Below are 14169 nucleotides of genomic sequence, written 5' to 3' on the forward strand. Positions count from 1 at the left end.
TTGAAAAACCTGTACAGCAAAATTCCTTTCACTTTTCTGAGAACTAAGGAGATTGTGTATAAACTGAGGGAGATTAAGTTAACGTGGCTTTACTGCTAACCAGCAAGTAAAAAATATTTAAAATGTCATGTGGAGAAATGGGTATATACCATCTTTGCGGTAAATGACCAGCCTTCTCAGTGGGCAGATTCCTGGAGTGCAGGATACAGCTCCAGAGCTGTTGGCACATAGTTGCCAGAGATCTTTGTGGCTAATAGATTCATGTGAGCTTATAAAATACTCGGTGCCATTTGCTGTTGCAGGTACCTGGTTACACACACACACACACACACACACACACACGTGTAAAATTTCTGCCTCTTACATCGTCTTTAACATGTAGTGCTGAAGAAAGATTGACATTGATTCATTGGAACTAAGAGCAAGTTGAGTGGCAGCAAGAGGAGGAAATTTGCAGAGGTTTTAAAATCGCTCATGTATTTCATCCTGGAATACATAGGAGGAGAACTGAGTCGTGATTATCTTCCCGCAGTCTGTCTTCAAGAGCTCTCCGCTTATGGGCTGCTTTCTCTTCGGCCTTCCGCTGGCTGTCATCAGCGTCATGTGCTACGGCATCTACACAGCTGACACGGACGGCGGCTGCGCCGAAGAGCGGTACGAAGTATCCAGAAGCGACAGCGAAAGCCGAGGACCCACAGAAGAAAGCAAAGAACAGGAGCCCAGGAGCGGAGACGCCCTAGTGCCTACAGTGCAAGGACCCAAAGACGTATTAGAGAAGAAGAAAGACTGAGACTTTGCGAGTATAGAATATTTGATAGGATTTCAGATTATTCAAGAGCCTATTTATTGAATTTAGACATTTAACCATGATCTTTACAAAAGAGAATATGTTATTTGTATTTTGCTAGTATCAACTTGCATGGGTTAAAGTAGTCCTTCATAAGCAGGGAAATGTTTGGAGCAAAGAGATGATACGTTTATCCTGAAAAAAATCCAGACACCCCATCAGAATTCACCTTATAAATGTTATAGCAGATCAGTTCTTTTGCATGTTTCTCTATCTGAATATTCTGTGACACAATTAAGATTCTCGGGCAGAATATTTAAATTGGTCAGTCAGGTAGAAGATACATGTTTGATAAAGAAAAGCAATACCTTCACCCCCCACCATTCATTCTCCTCGTGTTTTAAATAAGATTTACATGGACAAAATTAAATCCTTAAAATGTAGGCACTTTAAGGAGAACAAACAACTTTTTCCATGGATGAAATTAAGATTATGACTTAAAAATAATTCGGTTTTATATAGCATAGCAATTTTATTTTTAGTTACTACTTTAACGGAGAGGAAATGTTCCTTTTTAACTTTATACTCAGTTACATTATGAAAATTTCATATAGATCTGTACAGTGGGAAAAAATAGTCTTATGTCTAATCTTTGCAAAATGAATGAATTTGACTGGAACACTGATTTTAAACCATGCCCTGGGACATGCTTAGCAGGTGTTTCAGTGGTTGCTGTAGGAAGGGGAGGGTCTCTGTTTTATATTGGAGTTTCTTGTAAAAATTCTCTCTGAGAAACAGCTCCTACTACTTTTTAAAAAGTAATATATATCAGACTTTTTGTTTATGGTGACTTTGTGGTAATTTATGATATGTGTGTATCTGTGTGTATATACACACACACGTGCACAATATATTTACGTATACATAGATAAAATTTATTGACATATGTCTATTATGTAATATTATGGGCATGTGTATGTTCATAATGAGTAATGAGTGACATAATCAGCCTGTCAACAAATTTATGATAACCCAGTGACTTAAGAGATCTGCCAGTTACCTTCTCTGCCCTGTCAGTTCTGACTCCCACTTCAGCCAGTGACCTGTCCTCTCTATAAGGATTTAACACAGGAATTCTATCCTGAGTAATGGATAAAAATTGGCATTGTTTTAAGCAACATTATGGTGTGTTTATTACAGATTATTTTTTAAGCCCTTCATTTGAGCTAAGTTTAGGATTTTTACTAGATGACCGTTGTTTGGGTGATGATTAGAATGGTTTTTATTAAAGACTGTAATGGTTAATCACTTTAAAAATATGCAACTCATGGTCCTGATCCTGAAGGTGCTTGGACTTCTGTCCTCAAGGCAGCTGCTGGTTGTCTCTGATGCCACGCTGGTCACAGCTGAACCGAAACTGGTATCTGAGTACTGAGAAGTTACTAGCAGTTGTTTTGTTGTATCCATGTGCTCTTGTAGCATATCATAATCAAATGCCATTAATTTAACAAGTAGATTCCTCTCCAGAGAGTAATGAGGGGTCCTTTTGGAGGATAAATACTAATGTTCCCAATGGTCAGGCTTGTTTTGCAGCAGCGGAGAAAGCTTCACTGGAGTCTAATCCCGTCAGGAAGGTAAAGCCAGTCTCCACCAGGGACAGTAGAAATTACAGAAAATGTCACGGTTTTCTTTTTCATGTTTATCATTATCAGATGTCCATTGTCTGCACATCTTTGGCCTTTGTCAGGCATCACTTACAGATGAAAGACATCAGTAGAGAAAGAAAAAAAGTGGAAGCTCAGCATGTCTCAAACGGAAGTCCAGCCACCTTGGTGTTCTGAGATTTGCCGGTCAGTGAGTTAACGTCTTAGTTCTCTGTTACCTTTTTCACAGCTATGTTGCCCCAAACTCTGTTCTTGTTTCCAAAGTGTGTCTGTTAGGAAACAAAATGTGTACATGGTTTGTAAATGCACAGTTTTCTTTCTTTTTGCATTAGAATTTTGCTTTTTATTTGTTTCTACTTTAGATATTATCAGACTTCTCACAACACAAATTTAAAATTTTTGTTCACTAATAGGCCTTTGCCTTTAATTTGGTATCTGCACTTAACTAGGAATGCAATTTTAATTTCAGGAAATATTACTCCCAAATAAAGTTAATTTCTTAATGAACCTAGTAGTAGAATATAGCTATCCTAACTCAGTGGTGAGTCAACTTATGATATTAATGAGAATATCCTTGAGTAAGTTGGAGTTTTGCCTTTTCTTTCAGTTGCAATAAAATTCTATTTCTGAATCCTAAAAATTCAGAATCCTAGATGGCTTGCTGTTGCTGAATCTAGTGCTCAGACAATATTATATGTAGGAGAAAGAAAGTATGTGTGTTTATCAAGCTTTGCATCCCATTATAGCTTGCAGCCTTTTTTGTTTTCTTCATCATACACATTAATATTTCTCTAGTTACTTTATCTGAAACTTATTTGAGGTGTATTAGAGCTGAAGTTGTATTTTCTTCCTCTCCCTTAGTGCTTCCCAGGTATCTGACTTAGAAATAGCATTAAGAGCCAAATGTCTAGAGGTTGATGGAAACTATGTGAGTAGTTACACAACTATATTATTTTTGTTTAGTGGATTTTTGTTGATGTTATTTGTGTTTTGCTTCAGGGGCTTTTTGGTTTGGGTTTGCTAAAAAGCAATTTACATATTTTCATCATTGTTTCATGAGATATGGAGGTAGGACAGGGAAAACTACTTCGCTATTCTTATTATGCAGACATTGTTCAAATAAACCAGTGTGGGATATTAAGACTATCAATTGGTGGGATTAGGTTTGCCATTTTATTTTTATAAATATATATTTTTCCTGAATGTGTCTGAGTCCAAGAGTGGGCAAAAAAATAATTTTCTACTTTGGACTAAATCTATAAAGGTTTTTGAAAGTCTGTATTACTAACTTGTTGAATTCATGAAATCTTGCCTTAAGGCACCAATTGTAAACCTTTGATTTTCTAAAATAAATTAATTGAAAAGTTTATTATTTTTACTAATTATGTTTTGTTTTCAACACTAATAGTTCCTTGTACAAGCAGAGGACAGCTAAGACTGATTTCCAGCAAATTATTTTTCCTTTTATTAAACTGTAAGCTATTGTCATTATAGAAACATATAATGAGTTTGAATAGGCGAGAAAGATCAGAGTGTTATCTAATTCCCTCATAGATGAAGAACCTGAGATTCTTAGGTTATATACATTTTTTAATTTGTAAAATCAGATTATTTTTAAACATTAATTTCAGGGTTTAGAGTTGGACTAATTGGTCTTGAGTCTGTGATCAGCAGCTACAGTGGTTATCTTGGACACAACACATCCTCCTGTCCTCTTCATTGTCAGTAAAATGGGAATTTAAAGCCTCAAGATATTCTTTTTTTAAAATAGCATCAAATGGGGAGAGTATATTATGAAAAAAAGTTTGTACAAATACTATTTTCAATAATCGATTTTTCATATGTTATGCCATGAACAGGTTTTTTTTTAAGATTTTTTTATTATTTATTTGATAGAGAACGAGTGAGAGCACGAGCAGGGGGAGGGTCACAGAGGGAGAAGCAGACTCCCCGCTGCGCAGGGATTCCCAATGCCGGACTTGATCCCAGGACCCCAGGATCATGACCTGAGCTGAAGGCAGATGCTTAACTGAAAGAGCCACCAGGTGCCCGAACCTGGGCACAATTTTTTAGTGAGAGTTGCTCTGGCACTGGAACAACAGCCCAGAAATCGGCTGTCCCCAACATGGGAATACTACAGACTAGCTGCTCATCAGGAGCGTCCCTGCTCAGAGTGACCGAATGTGTCCACTACGTGAATTCCCTGGGTGGTGACAGGCTCCCACGTCGCTGCCGAGAGGCTGGACTATGTTTTGAGTGTTGAGGCCCTGCTGTCAGTGACTGGATTCCAGTCCTGACTCCGTCACCCCTGTGCAGAGTTGGGAAGATGTCCACCCTCCCTGCTCCTGGGCTGATTCTAGGTGAATGGAACCCATCTCACCGGATTATGAGATTGAATGAGTTACACACGAGGCATGTTTAGAACATGGCTGGCACATGAAAACAGCTCAAATTATAACATGTATGTATCCAATTTATTTCTCATCTTACCCCTTTCAGAATTTGTATCGTCATTTACCACAGAGAAAAGCCAAGACTTTGAGAATATGAAATTCTAATATGTTTAAATTTGCTTGGCTTCTTTTTGCAATTCAAGCTCTAACATTTTGGATAGACATGAAAAGGACTTGATATTTAACATTGAAATTAAATATAATTGCAAATATTTAAGTTTAAAACATCTCCAAAAATCCTTTAGGTTTTGTGCTTTCAGTGAAAATGAATATGCGTAAGAGGATACAAGTATCCGGTGGGATTATCAGCATGTGTCTATAGTTTAGACGGATATTAATGTTATCTGAACACAGATTTAGAATATTAATGGATATTGGATATAGATGATTTGATTTTCCAACAAGCCATCCTGGACAATAGTCTTCAGCCCTCAGCTTTAAGTCCATCTCCCTATGAACTGAAAAGGGGTTTTCAACAACTAGTAAAAAAGTGGCAGTTATCTTGCAATTTATAAGTAGTAAAGGACGGCTATAACGTAGCCTCAGAATATTCTCAGTTCCAAGATTTCTACTTTTCTGTTTGCCTTAGTTTTCCTGTTCATACAGCCGGTTGTTCAACATAAAATCCTTGCTGTTAGGATCTTTAGCATCTCTGGGACTCTGGGTGAGAGACCCGGGGCGACCAGAGCACAACAGCCTTCTTCAACCAGAGGAAGGCGCTGGGTTTCCTCGGTGTGTCTGCGGCTCTGCCAGTCCTGGAGGTGGAGAGAAGGGGTGTGGGAGGCAGTGCACGGGAAGGGACCTTCCCAGAAGACTCTCCAGAGACAGGAAGGGCTTTCCCGGGCTTCAGAGAACCCACACGGAAAGGACTGACGCGTGAGCTGGACAGCCCTCTGTTCCGAGTTTCCTTCCGACGCTGAAACTCTGAGGCGGTAAATGTACGCACTACAGACCCCTTCTGTGTGGTTTTACAATAGTTCCTTCTCTTTCCAACAAAAAATTTTTAAAAATTAAAATTGGCCAATTTTAGTATGTTAAGTAAAATAAATTTCAGTTGTGCGGAGGAAGCAGTCCAGTGAAACGGAGGCCTACAAGGCGTAGCCGAGGACGTTCTGCCGGTGCGCGCTCCATGCGGCTGCGCCGCCGTCCACCAGCGCTCGCTTGCGGGTTTCCTTCCGGAAGTGGTTTCCTTCCGTCGCAGCTGGATGACGTTCCAGGTTCTCAACATGGCTGATGCTGATCCGTAGAAATTCTCTTCCAAACTGTAAGAACCCAGTCAAAATACAGTAAATACTTAGATTTTAATGGCTCATACAATGACTTTTAATAGTAAAATTTTTGAGGTTGTACACACAGAAATAATCTGTGTAAATAAATTGGTGTTAAAGTCCTCTGTCTCCTTTTTTTAAATTTTAAGCTGATTGTCAAAGGAACTTTATGAGATTCTGAATTGGCATAATTGAGATTTTAAGATCCTATGTCTTCTCCAAGCAATGCTTTATGTTCTAAATCCAACAACTGAAAGACTGACTTAATATGAAAGATCTTTGTTAGGTAGAAGGTGACTCTTTGCAAGGGATAATTTTGGAAGGAGTAAAAGATTCACTTTGTATCTGGATATAGGTTAGTTCACATTTTTCATGAAAGACTAATTAGGTAGTTTAGTTTCCAAGATTATTATATAAACCTCTCATGCCCAAATGACCACACTTGATGCAATCTATTCTCAGTTGTTGAAAGTATAATCTCGAAATCTGAGTTGCTAGCCTTCAAAATAATGTGTTACTCCCCTCACTGCCCCCTCTGGTCCTTGTAAATACAGCCATTCAGTTAATGTGTGAAACATAATAATAACTTTCAAAGGGCCAAACAATCTCTAGCAAGATATGATGAGAATTTTTGTTTCCAAATAGATCCACCGCTATTTATGAAATTATTAGATATTCCTCAGATATATTATGGAGAAAAGTCATTGATACTTTTTTTTTATATTTACAATATGACATATATAGTTTAAAAGAGCCTTGAGATAAACTAAGGTTGAGATCTCAGTAGAATTACTTGATAATTGTTTACATCTAAAAAATGACTTCACTTTTATTACTCATTTTTTTAGCAGAGTCAAAATGGGACGGGAGGAGGGAGGTCGTGATGTGTTCACCATTCCCTTCTGAGCAGTGTTCTGCATATGTGCGTACAAAGGCTGAAGTGTTATAGGACTTGGTAGAAAAATGTCAGGCTATTAGGGCATGTTACTACTCCTGTGCATCTTCAGGAAGGTCCTTACAAGAATAAGAAAGCTGGAAGGGAGCGTGCACCTTTGCAAAGAGAACCATCTGCCTGGGCTCAACACCAAATATGATGGACATAACCCTTTTCACTTAACAAAAGGCAAATTCCTTCCTCCAAGCTTAATTTAATTTAAGGATCACTTTCATATGTTGGGGAACAGTAGATCAATTAGAGTCTCCTGACCACATAACTTACTAGACTGCCAAGCGATGATCTAGCTAACTACCTGGTAAAATAAGGTATTTGTAGGAAGTAGTAATTGCCATGTATTTAGATATTCTTATATAAATTTCTGTGGGAAAAAGAATTTCAATAAATGGTCCTGACTCAATCGCCTCTCCCTATGGGAAAAAGTAAATGTTGATCCCTACATATATACCATACACAAAAATTAATTCAAGATAGATCATAAACCTAAATATAGAAAATATAGAAAAATAAAATAATTTACTTATAGAAAATCTTCATGGCCTTTGGTAGAGAACAAAGAGGACACAAAGAACAGAACCCTAAAAAAATCAATTGAATTGTATTAAAGTTAAGAACTTCTGTTTATGAAAAGACGCCAGTAAGAGAGTGAAAAGGTGGAGACATTCACAACACTTAAATCAACCAAAGAACTTGTGTCCAGAATATATAAAGAATGCCTTCAAATCAATAAGGAAAAGACAACCCAATGTGAACAATGAGCCCATGACCTGAATAGGAATCTTAAGAAAAGAATATCTGAATGGTCAAAAACCTGTTAACAGGTGCCCAACATCCTTCCTCATTCAGTTTCTTGATTTTAAAAATCTACATGTGGACATCTCGCAGATTTGTATCTTCAGCTTGAACTCCAGACTTTATGTCCAATTCAACCTTCTCCACTTGGGTGTTCAGTGAGCAACCAAACAACATATCCAAAGTACCGGTTGTCCACCAAATACCTGCTTTTGCTCAGTCTTCCTGATCTCAGTAAATGGTAACATCATCACTGTAATTACTTGGGCCAAACATCCTGGATCAATACGAGACTTCTTTCCTTCAACACCTCTTATCTAATCTGTGAGAAATGTTGTTAGTGATATCTTCACAATATACTTACAAGCCAGACTGCACAGCAGTGTGCAGGCGAGCAGCCTCCTTGAGGCTGCCACGTCCCCATCCCCAGGCTTCACGGCTTACACCACTCCCTGACTGCACACCACTATCCAAAGAGCAGCTAAACAGATCTTTTTTTATGATGTAAGGGAGACCATAGTATTTTTCTGCTCAAAACATTCCAGCAACTTCCTATCTTAGTGTCACAAAGAAGGTTCTTACCATGGACTATGTTAATGATTCAGATGTGTCCCCCCAAATTCATATGTTGAAGTCCTAACCTCTGGTACCTCAGAATGTGACTTTATTTGGAAATAGGGCCATTGCAGATATAAGTAGTTAAAATGAGGCCATACTGGAGTAGAGTGGATCCTAATAGGGGAAATTTGGACAAACACATACTCAAGGAGAATCCCATGTGAAGGCAGAGTTTGGGGTGATGCTTCTACAAACCGAGGAATGCCAAAGATTGCCAACAAACCCCATGGAGCCAGGAGAAAGACCTGCAGCGGGTTTTACCCCCACAACCTCAGAAGGCACCAGCCCTGCAGACACTTTGATCTTGGAATTCTGGCCTCCAGAAATGTGAGACACTAACTTTCTGTGGTTTAAACCCTATGGCTTGTGGTACATTGTTACAGCAACACTATAAACTGATGCAACTTATAATTATTTTTTTACAGCCTCCGTGCCCATGACCACATTTTTCTCCTACCCACCCTCTTTCTCATTCTGTTATATCCTCCCACCCTCTTACTCCTCTTATTTCCTTTGCACTTGCTGTTTCCTCTGACTAGAATAACATTCTCCTGGATATGTATGACTCACGCCCTCCTTACTTGAGGTCACCTCATCATTAACGCCTTTATTAACTATCCTGCATGAATTAGACTTCCTGGCCCCCAGTTCTCCCTAACCCCGTTGCTGCTTTTTTACACCAACTTCTTTATATTATGTGTTGTTTACTGCCTGCTTCCCTTCTTAAATACACACTAATGTAAGCCCTGAATGGTCAGAACATTATCTGGTTTTTTCAAGGCTACATTCTCAGTTCCTGAAACATGGCTGGCATGAAGTATATATTCAATAAATACTTACAGAGCAAATGAATGGAGGAATGAGTAATTGAATATACCGTATTTATATAATGATGTATTTATTACTTGTATGTTAGTGTTGAAGGTTTCTGATTTTAACAAAAATCACAAAGACTTATCTTAATCGCAGATTTTAAATGCATGTTCCAAAAGTATCTAAATGCTTACTGACTGAGCAATGGGAAATATAAGTAATTAACATGAAAGAGTCATATGCTTTGGAAATATTTTATGTCTTAGTATGGAAGACTTATATACTATTTAATTTAGGGCCCAAAATCTTAAAATCTATACAGTCATTGAAAAAAAGAAGAGATTAGAGATCAAGAACTATGAAAACTTTTAGGCAACCAAATATTCTCGAACCCTCAACTACTACTAAAAAGTAAACAATTAGCTCTTTTGCAAATAAAGGTCAGTCTAAAATTGTTAGCCTTGGCATATCTGGGTGGCCCGGTCCATGAAGCGTCTGATTCTTGGTTCTGACTCAAGTCATGATCTCAGAGCCCTGAGAAGGAGCCCAGGATTGGGCTCTGCACTCAGCAGGGAATCTGCTTGAGATGCTCCTTCCCTCTCCCTCTGCCTCTTCTCGCATGCACGTGAGTGCATGCCACGTGCCCTCTCGCTTTCTCTCTCAAATAAATAAATCTTTATAAAAAAATGTTAAAACAAATTTTTTAGCCTTGTGCTAATAATTACTGTATTTTAAGTTATGGATTCTTAACCAGGAGTGCTTATCAGAATTACACAAGCATTCACTGCCTCAGATGACCTAAAAGTATACAAGAGCCCGTTTGGTAGAAAATCCATTTGGTTGGTTTTGGATGAGCTTTTGCTTGAAGCCAAAACGAAGAGGAAAAAACCTCCCGTGGCTGATCTTACTGTCTACTCCCAGTTGCGAACCACTGGTTTAAATGATTATTAGGAAAGGTAAACGTGTCAGCGCCTTTAAAAGAGGTTGTGTTTTCCATGATTTCCCTGTGAGCATCCCAAGGCCAAACATGGTGGGAGAGCATGACACGCTCCGGGTCCCCTTCCTGACCCCGAGCGATCAGACTTGCTCGCACAACACTAGCAGCTTCAGGGAAGTGGTTTTTGTTCTTGTCAACAAGAAAGTGGGTTATGTCCAGCTGGGACCATTTATTTCTCTCCTCATTCTCCCCTCCTTCCTCTAGAGATGGGCAGTGTGGCTCAGTGCACTGCGATGAGACTTTGCTGTCGGAGGGGAGGCCACCAGCAAGGCACGAACGTGAGGGTGTCACGCTTGCTGGCTCCAGGTGTCCTCACAAGTCATTTGTGTAGAAAGTGAGATTTGGAATGCAAAAGTGTTCACGACTCTGCTTCTTTCTTCTACACCGTTCAATGTAGAACAAGTTTATATGTGACCAGGAGAGGGTCCCAGATATAAACTGTGTACGTAGACACCCATTTAACCATGTAAGGCAAAGGTCAGAAACCCGAACACCTCCGGAGGAAGGTACTTCTGCTCAAGCCCCTTGTGCTCAGCAGGCACACCTCATTTGTAGGTAACTGGACTCTTGTGATCAAAAACAGCTTCCTCCCTAAGAACATGGATTATATAACTTCACAGTGTTGGAGAATAGCAATAATAAGAGAACTAAAATGCCCAGTCTGTCCTGGAGCGTTGCCTGTCGTTACAAAGGAAGGGACAGCACCATGGCTTGGCCCCCAGTGGTTCTGCTTTTAGTCAATTGTATATGTTCTATTTAAAAAAACGCAAATATTTCTTATTGTAGATATTTAGGGAAACAAACAGGTAAAGCAAATGTTGCTACATGTTTACAACTGGTGGTTCGAAGTACAGGACCAGAGGGTATCCTGAACCCTTCACATAGAATCAACAATTACACTATTCTTACAACTTCCACGTAGGTTTCAAAGGTTTCAAAATAAATGTTGGGGGGAAAATAGAAGTAAGCATTACTGTAAACTCTTCTTTCATTGTGATAATTTCTAATGTACACCCAGAGGTGTCTTTAATATTAAATATAATGGAAATATACATTGTGGCTCTGAATAAAATGTACTCTGGCAGCTCTGTACATGCATTTTTAGAAGTACTGTGTCTCAAGTAACTTAGATGCCTAATGGCTTCATGTAAAATGAAAACCTTGATATATCAAAGATGCACATGAAAGGTTTGAACAAATTGGTTCATGGAATCTTAAAGGCTCTTGCTATTAAAGATAAATGAGTAAATCACATTCAAAAGCCATGAATCTAGATTGAAATTTTCATCCCTTTCAAGCAACTTGGAAAATAATAAATATATAAGCAGACATAATTTTTTTCAGGAAAGCATGTAAGTAAGTCTGACTGCCATCACTTATGATATCAGAATATTAATGTTAATAAAAGAAAAAAATCCAACCTAATTTATAGATCACCACTTCTTTGAAGCTTTCACTGGCCCTTTCACAGAATATTAATTTCTTCTTCCCACCATCTTGCTACACAGGACATGATATACACATATTTGGTATTTAATGTACAGCATTGCACTATTAATGAATTGAATCAATGTATTTATTTATTGCAAAGCTAATTATATTTTTAAGAGTTGACATCATGTGGCCTTGGCTGAATGTTCAATAAGAGTCTGAACGAACAATGATTGAATTGATCGTTGGGTAGACAGACAAGATAGAATTTTCAAAAAATTCAGAATGGGTATAAATACCCAAATCACACTGCTCCCCCAAAACCCTTCGAATAAAGGCTACTATCTTCACTCCCAGTTGCTTGGGAATGCCTGCATACGCATACACATAAATTTCAAAAATCATACTTTTCATGTGGCAATATTACAAGGCAACATTTCTATTACATATTTCCACAAAACTAGAAAACTGAAAAATGCCATCTGTGCAGAGACAGCTAAATCAATAAGTACAGTGTATCTCTGAAGCAGAACCACTAGCTGATTTTTGTAATACGCGCGTGTGCACACGTGCACACATACACACAGGGATTCATGGCAGGAATTTGGATGTCACGGTGGTAGGAATGGGCTGATAAGGCTGTGGTCTCTGCATGTGGTGCTTGGATGAGTGGTACACAGAGCAGGCTATCTGAACAGGGAGATGGACATAAGGTGGTGGAGAGCCAGAAGCTGACTGAAGCCCATGTCCGTTCTTGTTGCCTCTGACCTTGGTGGTAGGCGGATCCTTCTGAAACCTTCACAGCACTCAACACGAACACCTGCCTCAGAGCGGAAAAGCAGGACCCAAGGGAAGGTGGAGCATTTGCGGTCCCCACCGGTTCCTGGTTCATAGCCAAAGACTTGAAGCCTTCTTGCTGGGCCTCATATGGTTTCAGGGGCAAAAGTGTTTATTAAAAGGCACTAATCCCATCCATGAGGGCTGATCTAATCCCCCCCAGTCACCCCACCTCCTAATACCATCACATTCGGGGTAAGGATTTGAGCATGTGATTTACTGGGGGACACAAACATTCAGTCCATAATGGTGGTGGGAGTGAGAAATCCTGCAAAATGAGGTGCTTATATACACCTCTAGGTGCTTATATATACGTCCAACTTCCCTCCTAGAAGAAGGGAAAAAACTTTCCTCCTTCCTGAGTATTCTGAGTTCTTACTGTAACCCTTTGGAATGTAAATACATTTCTCCAGGAAAAAAGGCACCATTCTATCCAGCAAACCAGGGATGTCTTCAAATCCTAGGTCTCGGCAGCCCCACCCCGTCCTTGAAATGAAAATAATACCCCCAGAAGGCAAACTCTCCCAAGTTCCGTGCAAACAGTCATAAATTGCTTGGTGAGGTTTGCCTCCGGCCCAGGCCCCACATTTCAGTAAAATGTGCTCAGAAAGCTCTCACAATGCAGAAAGAGACATATTTTCTTTAAAGCCCCACAAGGGGTCAGCAAATATTTTTCTGTAAAGGGCCAGATGATAAATAATTTAGGCTTTGAAGACCACATATGGGCTCTGTCACATATTCTTTTTATTTATTTATTTATTTATTTTTATTTTTAAAAATTTTATTTGGTGGGGGGCAGAGGGAGAAGCAGACTCCCCGCTGAGCAGGGAGCCCCATGCAGAGCTTGATCCCAGGATCCTGAGATCATGACCTGAGCTGAACACAGATGCTTCATTGACTGAGCCACCCAAGCGGCCCTCTTCTATTTTTTAAAAACTCTTTGAAAACTGTAAAATCTTTCTTAACTCAAGCCCTCTTCAAAAACAAGCTCCAGGCTGGAATTGGTCAGCAAGCCAGTTTGTCTGGTAGAGAGAGAAAAAAAAATATTCACCGATGGATAGCTACGTATCAGACACAAGGCCGGGAGCTGGGGTGCGGGGGTGGGGATGGGGGCTGGATATGTGTTAAATTTGCTCCAGCAAAGAAATCACATCTGGAACAGCAGCTACAATTATAGTCAGGGCCTGATTAAGTGGTCAATAATCTCTTTCCATTCTTGAATACTCATCTGTTCTCCACGCAGGCAAAAGAGGAGAGTTGGATGAAATCACCATCCCTGTATCTTTTTATACCCCTGATGATGGCAATAATTCATACAGTGTTTTCAGGAATGTGGTACTGCATTCGGTTTTGATTTTCAAAGGTAGAGTCAGTTCCAGTGGTTTCCATTTGACTCTCTTCTAACCCTCAGTCTGTAATCAGTTACCATGTGGAAGCTGTTATACCTGTATTCTAGGTACCCATTCTAGAACCAGGAAAATAATTTTTATATATATACTGAGTAGCAGCATCTTTCCCTTAGTGGGATCTGACCTTCCCTTCATTTGAGGGACT

The 14169-nt window shown here is 39.3% G+C and overlaps 1 protein-coding gene across 3 annotated transcripts in view; it reads left to right on the forward strand.

Moving 5' to 3' along the window:
* The window catches only part of LOC111154256 (thioredoxin related transmembrane protein 3), a 50577-nt gene extending 46633 nt beyond the window's left edge, over positions 1-3944 (forward strand). For all 3 annotated transcript variants that reach the window (XM_022513757.1, XM_022513758.1, XM_022513759.1), the window contains one exon: positions 533-3944. In XM_022513757.1, the coding sequence (XP_022369465.1) occupies positions 533-790 (258 nt within the window). In that variant the 3' untranslated portion in view covers positions 791-3944. The remainder of the gene's footprint in view (positions 1-532) is intronic.
* The last annotated feature ends 10225 nt before the right edge of the window (positions 3945-14169 follow it).

This window comes from Enhydra lutris, unplaced genomic scaffold (genome assembly GCF_002288905.1).
Source record: "Enhydra lutris kenyoni isolate GAN:26980312 unplaced genomic scaffold, ASM228890v2 scaffoldscaffold36, whole genome shotgun sequence".
Lineage (NCBI taxonomy): Eukaryota > Metazoa > Chordata > Mammalia > Carnivora > Mustelidae > Enhydra > Enhydra lutris.